The following is a 19,996-nucleotide window of genomic DNA, read 5'->3' as shown; positions in this document are numbered from 1 at the left end:
AGGCGCCCCTGGATACATGTTCTTTACCAAATATATGAGTTGTAAATATTCTTTCACAGGATGTGATCTGCCTTTTTTTTTTTTTTAAGATTTTATTTATTTGAGAGTACGTGCTCACACAGGTGAGGGGGAAGGGGCAGAGGGAGACTGAGAAGCAGAATCCCCACTGAGCAGGGAGCCCAATGTGGGGCTTGATGCTAGAACCCCAAGATCATGACCTGAGCCAAAGGCAGACGCTTAACCCACTGAGCCACCCAGGTGCCCTGCCTTTTTATTTTCTTAATGTTGTCTTTTGAAACATAAAAGTTTCCAATTCTGATGAAGTCTAGATTATCTATTTTTTTCTTTTAGGGATTGTGCTTTTGGTATTCATTTAATAGCACTTGCCTAACCCAGGTCCACAATGATTTATCCTAGAAGTTTTATAGTTTTATTTATTCCTTTAAAGTCTATGATCCATTTTTTTATTGTGGCAAAATACCTCTAACATAAAGCTTACCATCTTGACCATTTTTAAATGTATAGTTCAGTGGTATTAACTGCATTCATACTGTTGTGCAGCAGCATCACCATCCATCCCTGTAACTCTTTGCATCTTGTAAATATGAAAATCTATACTTATTAAATAATAACTCCCCATTCTTCTATCTCCACAGCCCATGACAACCACCATTCTATTCTGTCTCTATGACTAACTACTCTAAGTACCTCGTATAAGTAGAATCATATACAGTATTTGTCTTTTTGTGACTGACTTATTTCACTTAGTATAACATCTTCATTTCACTTAGTATAACATCTTCAAGTTTCTCCCATGTTATCCATTATTGCAGAATTTCCTTTTTAAGGCTGAATAATACTCCATTGTATACTTTTGCTTATCCATTCATCTGTTAGTGGTCACTTGGGTTGCTTCCATGTTTTAGCTCGTGAATGATGCTGCTGTGAACATGGCTATACAAATATCTCTGTGATCCTGCTTCCAGTTGTCTTGGGAATACACCCAGAAGTGGAGTTGCTGGATCATGTGGTAATTCTACTTTTAATTTTTTGAGGAATAGTCATGCTGTTTTACACAGTGGCTGTACTACATTCCCATGAACAGTGTGCAAAAGTTCTGATTTCTCCACATCCTTGCCTGCACTTGTTTTCTGAACAGCACCATTCTAATGGATATGACGTGATAACTTATTGTAGTGGGTTTTTGTTGTTGTTGTTGTTGTTTGTTCGTTTGTTTTTGAGAGAAAGTGCACATGCACGTTCAGGCCAGGGATAGGGCAGAGGGAGGGAGAGAGAGAACCTTAAGTGGGCTCTGTATATGAGGCTCAATTTTAGGGCCCTGAGGTCATGATCTGAGCTGAATCAAGAGTTGGATGCTTAATTCATTGAGCCACCCGTGTGCCCCTCATTGTAATTTTGGTTTGCATTTCCCTAATCATTAGTGATGGTAAACATTTTTTCATGTGCTTATTGGCATTCATATATCTCCTTAGAAGAAATGTCTATTTGAGTCCTTTGCCATTTTAAAAATTAGGTTATTATTACTATTTTTTTTTGTTGTTGTTACTGGGTTTTTTTTTTTAAGACTTTATTTATTTGACAGAGAATGAGCAAGAGAGCAGGAGCTTGGGGGAGGGGCAGAGGGAGAGGGAGAAGCAGACTCCCTGCTGAGTAGGGAGCCTGATACAGGACTTGAGCCCAGAACTCTGAGATCACAACCTGAGCCAAAGGCAGATGCTTAACTGACGGAGCCACACAAGTGCCCCTTTGTTGTTATTATTATTGAGTTTTAGGTGTTCTCTATATATTCTGAATATTAATCCCTTATCAGATACATGGTTTGCAATTTTTTTTTTCTTTCCGTGGGTTGACTTCGTCATGGTGTGTAATTCTTTCAATTAGCTGTTGAATTCTGTTTGCTAGTATTTCATTGAGGATTTTTGCATTTATATTTTTAGGAGACATTGGTCTATAGTTTTCATGTAGTGTCACTATCTAGCTTGGGTATCAGGGTGATGCTGCCTTTAAAAATGAGTTAGGAAATGTTCTCTTCATTTTTTTGGGAAGAGTTTAAGAAGCGTTGATGTTAGCTCTTTAAATATTTGGTAGAATTCACCAAACAGTCGGGTCCAGGGCTTTTCTTTGTTAGGAGAGTTTTGATTACTGATAAAATCTCTTTAGTAGTTATAGGTCTATTCAGATTTTCTATTTTCATGATTTAGTCTTGGTAGGTTTTTGTTTCTAGGTATTTGTTTCATCTAGGTTATCCAATTTATTTGGCATACAGTTCTTTATAGTACTTTCTTATAATCCTATTTCTGTAGAACCAGTATCCCCATTTTCATTTGTGACTTTAGTAATTTGAGTCTTTTCTTCATGCTTCTAGCTCAAGATTTGTCAATTTTGTTAACCTCTTTGAAGAACCAACTTTTGGCTTCTTTAATTTTCTCTGATATTTTTCTATTCTGTTTTGTGTACCTGTTCTAATTTTTACCATTTCCTTCCTTCTACTAGCTTTGGGTTTAGTTTTTCTTCTTTTTCTAGTTCCTTAAGTTGTAAAGGTGAGTTGTTGCTTTGATTTCCCTTAGCACTGCTCTTGTTGCATTCTGTAAGTTTTAGTGTGGTGTGTTTGGGTTTTCATTTGTCCCTAAGTATTTTCTAATTTCCCTTGTGATTTTGTTCTTGATACATTGGTTGTTTAAAACTGTGTTGTTTAATTTCTGTAATTTTGTAAATTATCCACCTAATGTTGTTGTTTTCTAACTCTTTCCCATTGTCAGAGAATATACTTTGTATAATACTTTCTAAAATCTATTGAGACTTCATGTGTGGCCCTATATGTGGGCTCTTCTGGAAAATATCCCAAAAAGTGCCCTTGAAAAGAATGTGTATATTATTATGGTTGAGAAGTGTTCTGTATGTACTTGATAGATCTAGTTGATTTACTGTATTAAATTCTTTATTTCCTTACTTCTGTCCGGTTATTCTCTTCATTATTTTGAGTGGGGTATTAAAGTCTCTAATTACTACTATTGAACTGCCTATTTCTCCAGTTCTGTCATGTTTTTCTTAATATATCTTTATGGTCTGTCATTGCATATATAAATATTTATAATTGTTATATTTTCTTGCTGTGTTAAACCCTTTATTAAAATATAATGTCTGTCTTTGTCTCTTGTAACCTTTTTTGATTTTAAAGTCTCTTTTGACTAATATTAGTATAGTCACTCCAGCTCTCTTTTGCACAGAATATCTTTTTCCACTCCTCACTTTCAACCTGTTTGTGTCTTTTGATCCCATATGAATCTCTGGTAGAGACCATATAGTTGGATGTTTGTTTTTATTCATTCTGCCAATCTATGTCTTTTGATTAGGGAGTTTAATCCATTTTACATTTAAAGTAATTATGGCTAATGAGGAACTTCTGTCAGTGTGCTGTTTGCTTTTTAAATGCCCTATAGCTTTGTTATCCCTCATTTCCTGCATTACTGTTTTCTTTTGTGTGTAGTTGATTTTTTTGTAGTGAAATGTTTAAATTCCTTTCTTGTTTCCTTTTGTGTATATTCTTTGGTTATTTTCTTTGTGATTACCATGAAGATTAAATTTAATATCCTGAATTATAACACTCTAATTTGAATTTACAGCAGCATAACTTCATTAACATACAAAAATCTGCTCCTTTACACTGCCATCCCTAGCCTTTTCAGTTGTTGATGTTACAAAATAACATCTTCATACATTGTATGCCCCAAAACATAAACTAATGATTATTTTAAGTGCATTAGTCTCCTAAATTATATAGGAAACAAGATTTGGAGTTACAAGCCGAAGTTACAGTAATACTACCTTTTACACTAATTTTTTTCATTAAATGCATTAATCTTTTAAGTCATGTCAAAAACAAAAAATATGGGGCACCTGGGTGGCTCAGTGGGTTAAAGCCTCTGCCTTCGGCTCAGGTCATGGTCCCAGTGTCCTGGGATCGAGCCCCACATCGGGCTCTCTGCTCTGCAGGGAGCCTGCTTCCACCTCTCTCTCTATCTGTCTGCTTCTCTGCCTACTTGTGATCTCTGTCTGTCAAATAAATAAATAAAATCTTAAAAAAAAACAAAAAATATTAAATGTCATTGTTGCAGTAATATCAACTTTTATAATTGCCCATATATTTACCTTTATATAGATGTATATTTCTCTATATGGCTCTGAGTTACTGTCTAATGTCTGTCCTTTCCACCTTGCCAGGACTCCCTTGGGCATTTCTTGCAGAGCAGGTCTAGTGTTCACAAACAACATCAGTTTTTATTTATCTGGGAATGTCTCAATTTCTCCTTCAATTTTTTAAAAAATTATATTTTTTATTTGAGAGAGTGAGAGCATGAGCAGGGGTGGGGCAGAGGGAAAAAAAAGAGAGAATCTCAAGCAGACTCCGCACTGTGGAGCCAGGTGCAGGGCTCCATCCTAAGATCACAAGATCATGACCTGAGGGGAAGTCAGACATTTAACTGACTGAGCCACACAGGCACCCCTCCTTCATTTTTGAAGGACAGTTTTCCCACATATAAGATAATTGGTTCAAAGGCTTTTATCTTTTAGCATTCAAATATATTGGCCCATGTCTTCTGGGCTCCAAAGTTTCTGAAGAGAAATCTGCTAATGGTCTTAGTAAATATCTCTTGTATGTGGTAATTCACTTCTTTTCACTAGTTTTAGGATTTTTTTTGTGTGTGTTTGTCTTTTGAAAGTTTGTCTTGTTTTTTAAGAGTTACTTATTAGAGAGAGGGAGGAGAGCTGGGAAGGGGCAGAGGGAGAGAATCTCAAGCAGACTCCCTGCTGAGCTCAGAGCTCAATGCAGGGCTCAATCCCACAGCCCATGAGATCATGATCTGAGCTGAAACCAAGAGTCTGACATTCAACTGACTGAACCACCAAGGTGGCCCTTGAAGGTTTGTTTATAATGGGTCTTGGTGTGGCTTTCTCTCAGTTCATCTTAATGTGGAAGCTTCTTTGAGCTTCTTAAATGTTTATACTCATGTGTTTCATCAAATTTGGGAAGTTTTCTGCTACATTTTTTTCCTGTTTATTTTTCCTCCCTTCTGTATTCATCTGTTTTGTTTCTAAAATATCATATATGGGGATGCCTGGGTGGCTCAGTTGGTTGGACGACTGCCTTTGGCTCAGGTCATGGTCCCAGAGTCCTGGGATCAAGTCCCACATCGGGCTCCCAGCTCCATGGGGAGTCTGCTTCTCCCTTTGACCTTCTTCTCGCTCATGCTCTCTCTCACTGTCTCTCTCTCAAATAAATAAATAAAAATCTTAAAGAAAATAAAAATAAAATATCATATATGAGTGAAATCATATGGTATTTGTCTTTCTCTAACTGACTTATTTTGCTTAGCATGATATACTCTAGTTCCATCCATATTGTTGCAAATGGCAAGATTTCATTCTTTTTTTTTTTTTTAAGATTTTATTTATTTATTTGACAGACAGATTACAAATAGAGAGGCAGGCAGAGAGAGGAAAGGAAGCAGGCTCCCTGCTGTGCAGAGAGCCCGATGTGGGGCTCGATCCCCAGACCCTGGGATCATGACCTGAGCCAAAGGCAGAGGCTTTTAACCCACTGAGCCACCCAGGTGCCCCAAGATTTCATTCTTTTTGATGGCTAAGTAATATCCATACACACACACATATACATTCATATATATACACACACACACGCACACATACACACCACATATTCTTTTCTTTATTGATTCATCAGTTGTTGGGCATCTGGGCTCTTTCCATAATTTGGCTATTGTTGATAGTGCTGCTATAAACATTGGGATGCATGTGCCCATTCGAATTAGCACTTTTGTATTTAGATAAATACCTTGTAGTGTAATTGCTGGGTTGCAGTGCAGTTCTATTTTTAACTTTTTGAGGAACCTCCATACTGTTTTCTACAGTGGCTGCACCAGTTTGCATTCCCACTGATAGTGTAAGACTTTTTTACTAAGACTTTTCTTCTCTTTCTCCACATCCTTGCCAACATCTGTTGTTTTCCCGAGTTGTTAATTTTAGCCATTCTGACAGGTATGAGATGGTATCTTAGCATGGTTTTGATTTGTATTTCCCTGATGAGTGACACTGAGCATTTTTACATAGTCTGTTAGTCATTTTTATGTCTTCTTTGGAGAAATGTCTGTTCATGCCTTCTGCCCATTTTCATAACTGGATTTTTTTTTCATTTTTTATGATTTCTTAAGATTTTATTTATTTGACAGAGAGAGAGAGATCACAAGTAAGTAGAGCAGCAGGAAGAGAGAGAGGGGGAAAAGGCTCCCTGCTGAGTAGAGAGCCTGATGTGGGCCTCGATCCAAGGACCCTGAGACCATGACCTGAGCCGAAGGCAGAGGCTTAACCCACTGAGCCACCCAGATACCCCGGATTATTTATTTTTTGAGTATTGAGTTTGATGAGTTCTTTATAGATTCTGGGTACTAGCCCTTTATCTGATATGTCATTTGCAAATATCTTCTCTCATTTTGTCAGTTGCCTTTTAGTTTTGTTCATTGTTTCCTTCTTGTGCAGAAACTTTCTATCTTAATAAAGCCCCCGTATTTCATTTTTGCTTTTGTTTCCCTTGACTGTGGATATATGTCTAATAAGAAGTTGCTGTGGCCAAGGTCAGAGAGGTTGCTGCCTGTGCTCTCCTTTAGGATTTTGATGTTTTCCTGTGGATATTTCCATCTTTCATCCATTTTGAATTTATTATTGTGTGTGGTATAAAAAAGTTGAGCCACTATTTCTTTTTAAGTTATTTATTTTTATTTATTTGACAGACAGAGATCACAAGTAGGCAGAGAGGCAGGCAGAGAGAGAAGGGGAAGCAGGCTCCCTGCTGAGCAGAGAGCCCAATGCGGGGCTTGATCCCAGGACCCTCAGGACCATGACCTGAACCAAAGGCAGAGGGCCTAACCCACTGAGCCACCCAGGCGCCTGAGCCACTATTTCTTAAAATATTCTCTATGCTCTTTTCTCTTGTCTCCTTCTGAGATCCCCTCACTGTGCATGTTGGTCTCCTTGATGGTATCCTAGGCTCTGTTTGCTTTTCTTCATTTATTTTTCGGCCTACATAATTTTCATTGTCCTGTCTTTAGGTTCACTGATTCTTTCTTCTGCTTACTCAACTCTGCCTTTGTCATTTTAGTAGTTGTACTTTTCAAATCCAGGATTTTTTTTTTTAATCTTTTTAGGTTTTCTGTCTCTTGATATTTCCATTTTGTTCACACACTGTTTTGTTTGTTTTTCTCCACAACTTCCTTTTGTTCTTTGAGCATCTTTATGAAAGTTGTTTTAAAGCCTTTTTCTCACATAACTGCAAAAGTCTTTTTCAGGGACAGTTTCTGTTGATTTATTTTATGCCTCTCAATGGGCCATACTTCCCTATTTCTTTGAATACATTGTGATTTTTTTGTCAAATGCTAGATATTTTAACCTAATAATGTGGAAACTCTGGAGATCAAAGTCTCCTCCTTCCTCAGGGAGTGGTGTTTTTAAATTATTTTTGTTTTTATGATTGTTATAGGCGGTCTGTGTTCCAGGTATGAACATGAGGTGTATACTTAATTTCTTAGGTCTTTTCTGAGCCCTTTTCCATGGACATGCACAGTTACTTTCTAATTTTCCCCTTACAGGCATTTGTTTTCAGATGACCTAGTTTTTGTTTTTTGTTTTTGTTTTTTAAAAGATTTTATTTATTTATTTGACAGAGAGAGACAGTGAGAGAGGGAACACAAGCAGAGCGAGTGGGAGAGGGAGACACAGGCTTCCCACCAAGCAGAGAGCCTAAAGCAGAGCTCGATCCCAGAACCCTGGGATCATGACCTGGGCCCAAAGCAGACACTCAACGACTGAGCTACCCAGGCGCCCCACAATGACCTAGTTTTTAATGTCTGGGTCCCTAACGTGAAAAAGTAAAAAATGAAGGTACGAAAAAAGGGCACTAATGCTTTAAATCCAGTAGAAGTCACTTCAGCTGGAGGGAGAGGGGCTTGCTACAGTTTGAAGAGGTACGACCGACTACAATGGTTGCCTGCCTCTTTGTCTCTTTGCACTTCTGTGGTCAGAGCGCAATCAGTAACGAGAGCAGCTTCCCTTTGTTTGGAGGACAGGGTCCTTTTTGAATACCCTAGTTCCTATAAACTGTTCAAGCTGCTCCACAAACATTCACATAGTTGCCTGCCATGTGGCTGAGTGTGGGGAATGAGTAGCTGCTACTGTGCTAAAAGCTAAAATTAACCAAAATTAACCTCCGTTTACCATTCCCATCTTGTCCTGAAAGTTCAAGCCTTCAACAGATTTCAAAGTTCTAAAACAGTCACATCTCATAGATTCTGCCAGTGCAATTGTTGTCTAGATGAGGAGACAGATTCCTGGTGCTTCTTTCTCAATCTTCTCAGAATCCTCTTTGATTCTTTTTTGAGTTAATTTTTGTGTATGGTGTGAAAAAAGAGGCCAAGTTCACTTTTTGGAATGTGTATATCCAGTTCTCCTAGTACCACTCGTTGAAAACACTCTTGTTTCTTTAATGAAGTACCTTATTCATTTGTAAAAAGTAAACTGAGCAGGGGCACCTGGGTGGCTTAGTCAGTTAAATGTCTGCCTTCAGCTCAGGTCATGGACCAAGGGTCCTACAATCAGGCCCCATGTTGAATGGGGAGCCTGCTTTTCCCTCTCTCTCTGCCCTTTTCCCCTGCTCATGCTCTCTCTTTCTCAAATAAATAAGTACAATCTTTGGGGGGAAAAAAACTGACCATAAATGTGAAGGCTTATGTCTAAACTCTCAATTATGTTCCAGTAATCTATAAGGCTATACTTACACAAATACCATGCTGTCTTTTTTGCTGTTTACTTGGCACATAATAGATGTTCAGTATTTGAATTATATTGAAATTGAATTGGCCCAACTTTTTAAAGAATATGTGTTCTTACATTTGCCACTTTTTTGTCTTTTTAGGTGGGTGTTGTAGGGGGAATTGTGGGTGATTTGTTTTTGCTGCTTTTCTCCCTAGTTTCTCATCAAACTGTCTTTTGAAAAATTCTATTTTTACTCTATAAAGAAACTTTCTGCCTCGCTGAAAAATACCCAAGGGCGGAGTACCTTTTCGATGGGCATGCTGGTAATGGTAGTAGCAATCACGTAACAGAGGACACTGGCCGGAATTGCACTCTTTAAAGAAGTGAAATCCAGAAGCCAGTTAGTTGCCATCCTGTTATTCCTTCCATAGAAGCTTAGCACTGTTTTAAGCATTGTTGTATTTATTATTTAAAGTGAAATCTTACTAGAATGTACTGGACATATTTTATGAAGCAGTAGACTTTGAGTTGTATGTGTAGCACTTAGCAATGGAATAACTCATGGGCAAGTTATTTAACTTTAGTGAATCCTTAATTACTTTGTGGCAAAATAATTCTTGCACTATCAACCTCTTATGATGTTAGTGAGAGTCTAAGTGATACTTTACATGAGTGCTTTGCAAAATACAGTGTGCGGCACAAATATTTTTAATATCATTTGTTTATTAAGAAGTGATCCACATTTTTGTTTCTTTCAAATACTTTCTAAGATAATATATAGGGAAAGGAACTTGAACTTTTGGGTCATTTGCTTACAAATACAGTTAAAATGGGTAAAGTTTGAGTGTTATAGTTCAAGACTGTTGGACATATATGAAAGTAATGAGAGTAAGAAGAGTATTTTCTTCAGTCTCTATTTTTTTAAAAGATTTATTTGAGAGAGAGAATGGGTATGGGGGAGAGGGAGAGAGACTATTTCAAGCAGACTCTGCTAAGCACGGAGCCCAGCACTGGGCTCAATCTTACAACTCTGAGATCATGACCTGAGCTGAATCCAAGAGTCAGACACTTAACTGTCTGCACCCAGGCACCCCTTTCATTCTCTCTATAACAAGAGGTTGGAGAAGAAATGCTACCTTAATTGAGAACATGTACAATATCTAATTTAATATAATTGAGTAGATTGTGATAAAATCTTATATCTTTATCATGAGTATGTAGAATTTATGTAGAAAATATTTTTTAAATGTAATGTGCAAGATGGAGCAATACAGAACTACATTAGTCAAGGCAGTGTGGTATGGCACAAGAGTAGACCTGTAAGTTGACAGAACAGAATTGAATCCAGAAAGAAACTCTTGAATTTATGGTCAGTTGATCTTGTACAAGAATGCCAAGACAACTTGGTGGGGAAGAAATAATTTTCTCAACAAATAATGCTGGATATCCACATGCCAAAGAATAAGTTTGGACCCTTTGTTCACCCCAAACACACAAAAAAATTACTCAAAGTGGATTATAGACCTGAATGTAAGAGCTAAAATGTTAAAGCTCTCAGAAGAAATTATAGGAGTAAATTTTCAGAACTTTGAGTAAAGTAGTAGTTTCTTGCATAAATTGGACATTGTCAACATTCAGAAATTTTGTAATACAAAGGACACTACCAAGAATGTGAAAGGATGGGGCACCTGAGTGGGTCAGTCGGTTAAGTGTCTGCCTTTGGCTCAGGTCGTGATCCCAGAGTCCTGGGATCAAGCCCCACATCAGGCTTCCTGCTCAGTGGGGCGTCTATTTCTCCCTCTCCCTCTCTCTCTCCCTCCCCAACTCATGCTGGCACTCTCTCTCTCCTTCAAATAAATAGATAAAATCTTTAAAAAAGAAAAAAAAAGGAACATGAAAGGAAAACCCACAGAGTGGGAGAAAATGTTTCCCAACCATATATTTGACAAGAGACTTGTATCTAGAATATATAAAACATTCTTAAAACTCAAAAGTAAAAAACAAATCCAGTTAAAAAGTGGGCAGAGGATCTCAGTAGACATTTTTCCAAAAAGATATAAAAATATCCAATAAGCACATGAAAAGATTCTCAGCACCATTAGCCATTAGGGAAATGCAGCTGAAAGCCACAGTGAGATACCACTTGACACTCACTTGGATGGCTATGATCAATAAAGACAGACAATGGCAAGTGTTGGTGAGAATGTGAAGAAATTCGAACCTTCATATGCTACTGATAGGACTGTAAAATAGTGCAGCCACTTTGGAAAACTATCTGGCAATTCCTCAAAAAATTAAACACAGAGTTACCATATGTTCCAGCAGTTGTACTTATACATATATACCCAAGAGAACTGAAAACATAGCCACACAAAAACTTGTTCTTGAATGTTTATAATAGCATTATTCATAGTAGCCCAAAAGTGGAAACCACCCAAATGTCCATCAACCAATGAATGAAGATGTAAAATATCATGTATCCATCATTGAGATATTATTTGCAGAAATGAAGTTCTGATACATGCTATAATATAGGTGCACTTTGAAAACATTGTACTAAGTGAAAGAAACCAGTCACAAAAGACCACATATTATATGGTTTCATTCATATCAGATGTCCAGAAAAGGTAGATCTATACAGACAGACTGTAGATTAGTGTTGTGCAGGGGAAATTGAGGGGGTAGGTATTAGGAAGAAATGGAGAATGACTGCTAAAAGTTCAGGGCTTGTTTTGGGGGGTGATAAAAGGGTTATGGTTGCACAACTCTGGATATATAAAAACCATGGAAATGTGCATATTAAATGGGCAAATTATACGGTGTATGGATAAATTTTTTTTTTAAATCAAGCAATACCCAACTAAAAAAAAAAAAAGAAAAGGACATTTAAGAATATGTCTCTACTGTTTATCTTCTGGAGATAGAGAAGAATCAGATGGTTGATTGTCTCCTAGTTACCATTTTTCTTTCATTCTCCAACCTTCTGGTTGCTGACTAGTTTTATTAAATGAATACACTTTTGTGTTGAATGATAGTAAATCATAATTCATTTTTGACAGGAATTGAGTTCTCAGACTTTATCACATGATGGAGGATTCTTCAATAGACTGGAAGATGATGTTCATAAAATTCTTATTAGAGAAAAAAGAAGAGAACAGCTTACAGAATATAATGGAACAGATAATTGCGCAGCTCATGAACACAACCAGGCATGTAAAATAGAAAATTCTCTTAAAATCATAGTGAAATTAAAATGCAATTTTCCTTTTTTAAAAAAACTTAAAACAGTAGAATCCAATTATGATGATATGATGCTAGAGTTTTAGGATATTATCTTAGTCATTATCATGCATAGATACTTCTATTAACAAGTATGAGGTATCCCATTCATTGAATATTTATCGAGTGTGTGCTGTGTACTGTTAGGCACCAGTATAGGGGAGTGGGAAAACTGAGATGGGTGAGACTGCCCTTCACTTAGATACTCAGAGCAGTGTGGATAAGAGGAGGCAGACCTATAGAGATATCATTCAGCATGATGAAGGCTGGAGAGAGAGAGATTAACAATACAAATGAGGTTTTGAATAGAGAAGGTACTAGCTCCACCTTGGGTGAATTGTGAAAGGTGTCTGAAGAATTGACATTTGGGATAGACATTGAATGATGAATAAACTGTAAGCGGAGAAATGGAGGGGCCCTATGGGAAGTGCAAGAGCAGAGGCCCAGAGCTGCACAAGCCTTAGACTGAATATTCAGGAAATAAAAGGTTCTGCACTGAGATGCACAGAGTGTGAGGCTGGGGTAACAGGACCAGGGAAATAGCTTGGGTTTAAATTATGAAGGTCTTTTTAAGGGGAACAAAGAAGTTGGAATTTTAACCTGTAGACCAGGGGTTGCAAGCTATTGTCCACAAGCTAAAAATGATATTCACATTTTAAATACATTACTCAAAAACTAAAAAGAAAGAAAAGATCTCATCATATAGAGACCTATAAGTCTGCATTTATTTTTCTCACCACAACTGCTAGTCTTCTGTTTTATTTACCCCCCTTTCTTGGGTCTAACTTATTCTTAAGCTTGTACCTTTTTTTTTTTTTTACCATGTATTGACCTCCAATCCATCAATAACTTCTCAGCCTGAAATTTGTAGTGAGCAATTTCAGTAGTGTTCAGCAGTAGTGCTTTCCCTTTACCTCCTTGGTTTTCTCTTCTTCCCTTGTAGGTGCACAGCACTGGCTTTCGCAGTATTGCCCACTTTCCCTATTCTGATTTAATTCCTGGGCTGCCAGGTGTTGCTGGAAAATACATACATATTTTAAGACAATGCTAATGTTCTGTTCTGAAAATCAGTGCAATGTAACTTTTGCCAGATCTTCATTTCTACATAACAGTCCTTTGGTTCACCTTTCTTTCTTTCTTTTTTTTTTTAATCGAACTATAATAAACCTACAGTGTTACATTAGTTTCAGATGTACAACATAATGATTCAGCAATTCTGTACAATTTGACTTTGACAGATTCCTACAGTGGCTGTTCCAAAAATCTAAAAGCCCATTTCCTATCCTGCTATTCTTCAGTGGACATTATCTCTTTGTTTCATTAAGATTGATAGATTCAGTCACTCAACAAATTAAACACCGACTGTGTTGTGTTATATAGGACACAAAAAAAGTCAGACCCTTTTTATTCTAATGCAGCAGTAAGATGGGTTTATAAATAACACTAACATAATTCCACATGGAAATCTATTTTCAACTTAGTGGCAAGAAATCCTTGCCTGTACAAGAAGTACTTGTGAACTTTTTCCTTTCTAACATTGAATTAAATTTAATGTTTTGAAGTCTTGCCTTGACTGTCAAATTTTATGTATAGTCCATGCAATAATGTTAGCATTTATGGTTAGGATATGTGCTTCTTCTTTTTTCATTGACTATGATTCTTCTCTTTGTGGTCCATATCTTTTTTTTTTAAGCCATCTCAGATTATTTTTGGACAGAAAGAATTATATTTGTATATTTCAGCAAATAGGTGTTTCAAACCCTTTGTAGAACAAATCTGGGCATATAAAAATTCAGTCAAGTAATGTTAATGATCTATTAAAACCAAAGCAAAACCAAAACAAAGACTTTGAAATCAATCAAACCTAATAACATAAAATACAGCTTTGGTAGCTTATCAGCTGTTTTCCATTGGAAAGAAATTATTTGCCTCTCATGTACTGTTGTTAGGAGTTGCAATTAATTAGTAGTTAAAATTTTAAATTTTTATTGGAATATGTTGTACATGGTACTCAATATATAATTATTTTTGTACAAGGTAGAAAACGGTGTGTCTCAAAAAAGATATATTGGTAAAGTGCCATGGTAATTCACAGGAATGGAGATCAGAGATGGCTTTCTTAGGAGAAAATGGCTTTTGAATTGGAATGTACAGAACAGTAGAATTTGAATATGCACAGGTGAGGGAGAAGAAACTAGAATGCTGTGAGTATGGAGGCAGTGAAGTATAAGCCAACCTAATTAAAACAGAAGGCCCTTTGAGGAGGATAGTGTAAGTTTGGTAAGTTAGGTTGGAAAAGATTGTGGAGGATCAATTTATGGTTTGATTTATGGTTTGGTCATATTTATGACCAATTTATGGTTTAGTAAGTAGACACTAAAGAATTTTTGAAGGTTTTTGAGCAGAGAACAAAGTTTTATGTGATGATAATTTCATTGCAGTGCCTAGGAAAAACTAAATGAAGTTGAAGACTAGTGTTAAGAATTTGACAGTGCTCAGTAATATTAAAGGAACAAAAGTAGCATACTGCCACTGGTATAGTGTAAATTAGTATAACCATTTTGGAAAACAGTTTGGTATTAGTTTTTTTGTGTGTGTGTGTGTGCTAAAGGTGCAACAGTTTTTTTTTCAGCTTTATTGAGATATAATTGAGATATAAAATTGGAAGATACTTAAGATACACATCATAAAAAATAAAATGCATGTCATGATGATTTGATATACATAAACATTGTGAAATGTTTCCTCCCATCTATTTAAACACATTTACCATCTCACATACTTATCTTTTTTTTTTTAAGAATGCTTAAGTCCTAGCCTTTTAAAACATCAATTATGCAATGCAGTGTTATCAACCATAGTCACTATGGCGTACATTAGATTCTCTGACCTGATTCATCTTATAGCTGAAAGATTGGACCATTTTACTGGCCTCTCCCTTGTTGTCCCCCAGAACCTAGCAACCGGTATTAACTTTTCAAGTTGAAGATGATGGGAAGACCATATGTTCTAGAAATTCTACCCTAGATTAAATCCTGGACACATGTTCAAGAAGAATGTTCTAAACTCAGTTGTTTGTAATATCAAAATCTATAGGAGAAATGAATGAGCTATAGTTATACATAGCAACATAGATGAATATCAAAAATATAATGTTTATGAATGTTTAATGAAAAAAGCAAGTCACCAAGTAATAGTTTGATGCCATTTATATATATTTTTAAAAATAGTGAATTTAATGTATTATTTAGTGATACTATATATATGCAGTAAAAGACTAAAAAAAGAAGAGAATGACAATATAAAATTCATAAAAGGGGATATCTTCAGGAAGGAAGGGAAAGAGATATGATTTCAGAAGAGGCACATGGGGGATACCAAAATTTTGGTAATGTTCAAATTCTTAATCTACCTATTGGGTTATTTTCTTTTTACCTTAGTGTGTCATTATATATTTCTATTGCATATGCAATATCTTTCATAATTAAAAAGTTAGGATTTTCTCCGAGAGTATCATTGAGTGTAATGGGGAAAAGAAAAAGATTGAGACCATTTGGGAAAATATTTCTCTCTTTCTTTATCTCCTTCGTTTCTCCATTATACTCTTTTCTCAAAGAAAGCAAGCTCTTCTTTTTGCCATGGTTAAATCATTTTTTTAAAAGATTTTATTTATTTATTTGAGAGAGAGAGAGAATGAGAGAGAGAGAGCATGAGAGGAGAGAGGTCAGCTGGAGAAGCAGGCTCCCTGCAGAGCAGGGAACCCAATGGGACTCGATCGTGGACTCCAGGATCATGGAGTCCCATGGATCATGGAGTCCCTCCAGGATCATGGAGTCCCCACACGATCGTGGGACTCGATCCTGGGACTCCAGGATCATGACCTGAGCCGAAGGCAGTTGCTTAACCAACTGAGCAACCCAGACACCCGTAAATCCTCTTATGCTATACATTAATATACTCAGGAATTGTTAAAGGTGCAAAATAAATCAACTCTAATTCACCCATTCTTAACATATGGTTTCATTTTTGAATACTGATTTTAAAGGAAAATGCCACGTGCGTAGGTATTTTGAAAATAATTATAATAATAAGCAATATAGTTTTATAGCCCCTTTTATGAACCATGCATTATATTGTCAAATCAATACAGTGTAATTCACTTGGTCATTCATTGCCCTATTATTGAATATTTAGGTTGTATGGAATTGGTCACTTGATATTCATTGAACATCTTCCTATGTTTAATTTTTTTATGAATTATTTTCTTGAAACAAATTCTTTTTTTTTTTTCTTAAAAATTTATTTATCTGTCAGAGAGAGAGAGAGCACGAGCAGGGGGCAGAGGGATAAGATTCCTCACTGAACAAGGAGCCCGATGTGGGACTTGATCCCACGACCTTGAGATCATAACCTGAGCTGAAGGTGAACACTTAACTGACTGAGCCACTCAGGCATCCCCAATTTAAGATTTTATATTTTTAATTAAAAAAAGATTTTATATTTTTAAGTGATTTTTACCCAATATAGGGCTTGAACCCATAACCCCAAGATCAAGAGTTACATGCTCTAACCACTGAGCCAGCCAGGTACCCCTCCTTGAAATACAATTTTTTAAAAGATTTACTTATTTATTTTGTGGGGGGAGTGTGCATGAGTGAGGGGAGGGGCAGAGGGACAGGGGAAAGAGAATCTCAAGCAAACTCCCCACTGAGTGTAGAGCCTGACATGGGGCTCAGTCCCACGACCCAAGATCATGACCTGAGCAAAAATCAAACATCAGACACCTGACTGACTGAGCTACCCAGGTGCTCCTTGAAAAAATTCTTAAAAGATAGTAATTGAGGGTTTTGGAGGGGAAGGGGATGGGAAGTTGAGTGAGCCTGGTGGTGGGTATTATGGAGGGAATGTATTGCGTGGAGCACTGGGTGTGGTGGATAAACAATGAATTCTGGAACACTGAAAAGAAATTTAAAAAAAATTTTTTAAAGAAAACAAAAAGGAAAAAATGTAAAAGAAAAAAGATAGTAATTGAATCAAAGAATATAAACATTTTCTTATCAACATTGTCTTCTAGAAGCAGGCTATGAACTTACTACATTGTCCACGACTTTACCAGCATTGGGTAGATCATCCACCGCTCATCTTATGGACTTCAGAGCTGTTTTATTAATTGTCTTTGTGTATCTTGCTCTTTTGCTCTGTTGATACCTATACTGTGTCCAAACTCATGTCCATCATTTACTCCAAACTAAGCATTTGGCTTGACTTCCATCATTTTTGTTTCTTGATTCTGTCATTTTATCCAGATATCCAGACTTTAAACTTCCTTTTTCACTTTTCTCTGTTTCAAGGTCTGGGAGTTTTTAATTGATGAAATATTTTTCAAATCTATCTTCTCTTCCATTTTCACAAGCACTTTTCTAATTTAGGTTCTCATTATCTCTTACTGGTATTATGTTAGTAATTTTTAACAACTCTTTCTGCCTCCTGCCTTCTAATGCTAGGAGTAATTTCTCTTCTACACTGCTACCAAATGACTTTTTAAAAAGCATGACTTCTACCATGCCACACCAAGTCCTTAAACTTCAGTGTCTGGTGAATCAAGTATAATATCCTTGCCCTGATATGTAAAGTCCTCAGGCTGTGCTTTTCAAACTGAGACTTCCCCCTCATTTAACCCTTCCAGAAATCAATTTAGTAAGTTTATAGATAGGTAGTAGAAAAATACAGTAGATAATAGGGGAAAAAAAGAAAAATACCAAGAGTATATGATATCTATTCATATTTTACAAAATTTGTTTCTGTGTGTCTATGTATACATACACAGCATACACACTTAAGTACATATTCATACACTGACCTGTGTGTATCCTGGGTCATGATCTAAAACATTCCTTAATGTAGATCACTGTCAAATAAGTATAAAATCGTTGTTCCATGGTATAGTTTCAACCTAATTAAACTTCAGCCATATTCTTTTCCAGATTTTCCCCTAGCTAGAGCAAAGCACACCTATTACAGAATGCTCGATCCTCCCTGGCTTTGCTCAAGATTCATGTCACTTGTCATCTCCCTGAAGCTTTCTCTCACTGCTCCACCCCACACATCAAAAAGAGAAATCTGGATGTGATCCTTCCTTCTTTTTTTACCTCACAGCATTTTGTTTTTCTTTTTTTTTTTTTTTTTAAAGATTTTTTATTTATTTGACACACAGAGAGAGAAATCACAAGCAGGCAGAGAGGCAGGCAGAGAGAGAGAGAGAGGAGGAAACAGGCTCCCTGCTCAGCAGAGAGCCCGATGTGGGGCTCGATCCCAGGACCCTGAGATCATGACCTGAGCCGAAGGCAGAGGCTTTAACCCACTGAGCCACCCAGGCGCCCTGCATTTTGTTTTTCTTATGGCACATTTCACACAGTACATTCTTATTATCATTCTTAACAGATTACAAATCCTTTGTGGACATGAACTTTATCTTGTACATCCTTGTATCCTCATTTTAGTGTATAACATTTTCTACTTAGAAAGTATTTCTAAAATTTATTAATTGAAATATAAGACTTAATAGCAATGAATGCACATGTAAAAGGATGGGACCACGGAGGGAGACAAACCAGAAGAGACTCAATCTCAGAAAACAAACTAGGGGCTGCTGGGGCAGGGCATAGGGTGGTTGGGTTATGGACATTGGGGAGAGTATGTGCTATGGTGAGTGCTGTGAAATGTGTAGGACTGATGATTCACAGACCTGTACCCCTGAAACATAATAAATTATATGTTGATAAAAATATGAATGCACATTTAAACAATAGGGTTTTCTGTTTTTAAAAAGTGATCTTTATTTTTTTTAAAGATTTATTTATAAGAGAGAGAGTGTGCAAGCAGTGGTGAGGGACAGAGGGAGAGGGAAAGAGAAAAGCTCCAGCAGACTCTCCACTGCACACAGAGCCTGACCCAGGGCTCAGTCCCAGGACCCTGAGATCATGACCTGAGCCGAAACCCAGAATTGGATGCTTAACCAACTGAGCCACCCTAGGTGCCCCTAGAAAGTCATCTGTTTTTTTCTTTTAAGATTTTATTTATTTGTCTGAGAGAGCACAAGCACGGGGAGCAGGAGGCAGAGGGAGAAGCAGGCTTCCTACTGAGCAAGGAGTCCCAGGTGGGACTCAATCCCTGGACCCTGGGATCATGACCTGAGCTGAACACAGAAACTTAACCAACTGAGCACCACCCAGGCATCCCAGAAAGTAATCTTTGTTAAAGAAATTTTGGAAACTATTGATAAGTAGAGAAATGATAATGGCAAAAATGAATCTTTGAGGGGTTTACTATATATTTGCCAGATACTATATTAAGTACTTAAAATGGTTATTTCATTTAATTTGCACAGTTAGCTATGAAGTTGGTAGATACTGTCCCCAGTTTGCAGATGCAGTGGGAAAAAATGACCTTAAATTTATTTACTTGGAGAAAACTATTGATAGTTTGTTTTGGTCCTACTTTTCTTTGGATATATACTTTTTTTCCCCCCTCTAATAAGGTAGAAACTGTTAAATAGACCACTTTTTGAAGTTAAAGATGGTGAGCATTTTGAGTTATTAAGTAATAATTCTTATAACATGAAGTAATTGAGTTTTTTAATAACTAAATTGCTTTCCAGTACCCCACAATGAGAAAAAAATATTTTAAATGTACCAGTTTGTTGTAACATTTCTTTGTTTACTACTGAGATTGTATACTTAATGTTTATTGGTTATATGCCTTTCATATGGTTGTGACTGTTTTTTCCAGTTTAAATAAAATAAGATAAAAACAGAGAGGGAGGCAAACCGTAGGGTCTCATTTATCTTTAGATTTTGTTTTAGTACTTTTGGAGATT

General features: G+C 36.7%; 1 protein-coding gene across 3 annotated transcripts in view; it reads left to right on the top strand.

Annotated features, from left to right (window-relative positions):
- The window catches only part of LOC111153578 (G kinase anchoring protein 1), a 76,489-nt gene that overhangs the window by 42,938 nt on the left and 13,555 nt on the right, over positions 1–19,996 (top strand). For 2 of the 3 annotated variants that reach the window (XM_022512700.1, XM_022512699.1), the window contains one exon: positions 11,901–12,050. The exons of the other annotated variant lie outside the window; for it this stretch is intronic. In XM_022512700.1, the coding sequence (XP_022368408.1) occupies positions 11,901–12,050 (150 nt within the window). The remainder of the gene's footprint in view (positions 1–11,900; positions 12,051–19,996) is intronic. 3 annotated transcript variants of the gene reach the window in all.

This window comes from Enhydra lutris, unplaced genomic scaffold (genome assembly GCF_002288905.1).
Source record: "Enhydra lutris kenyoni isolate GAN:26980312 unplaced genomic scaffold, ASM228890v2 scaffoldscaffold33, whole genome shotgun sequence".
Lineage (NCBI taxonomy): Eukaryota > Metazoa > Chordata > Mammalia > Carnivora > Mustelidae > Enhydra > Enhydra lutris.
Note: the sequence above shows the minus strand (reverse complement) of the source record. Positions and strands in the feature narration are given on the sequence as shown.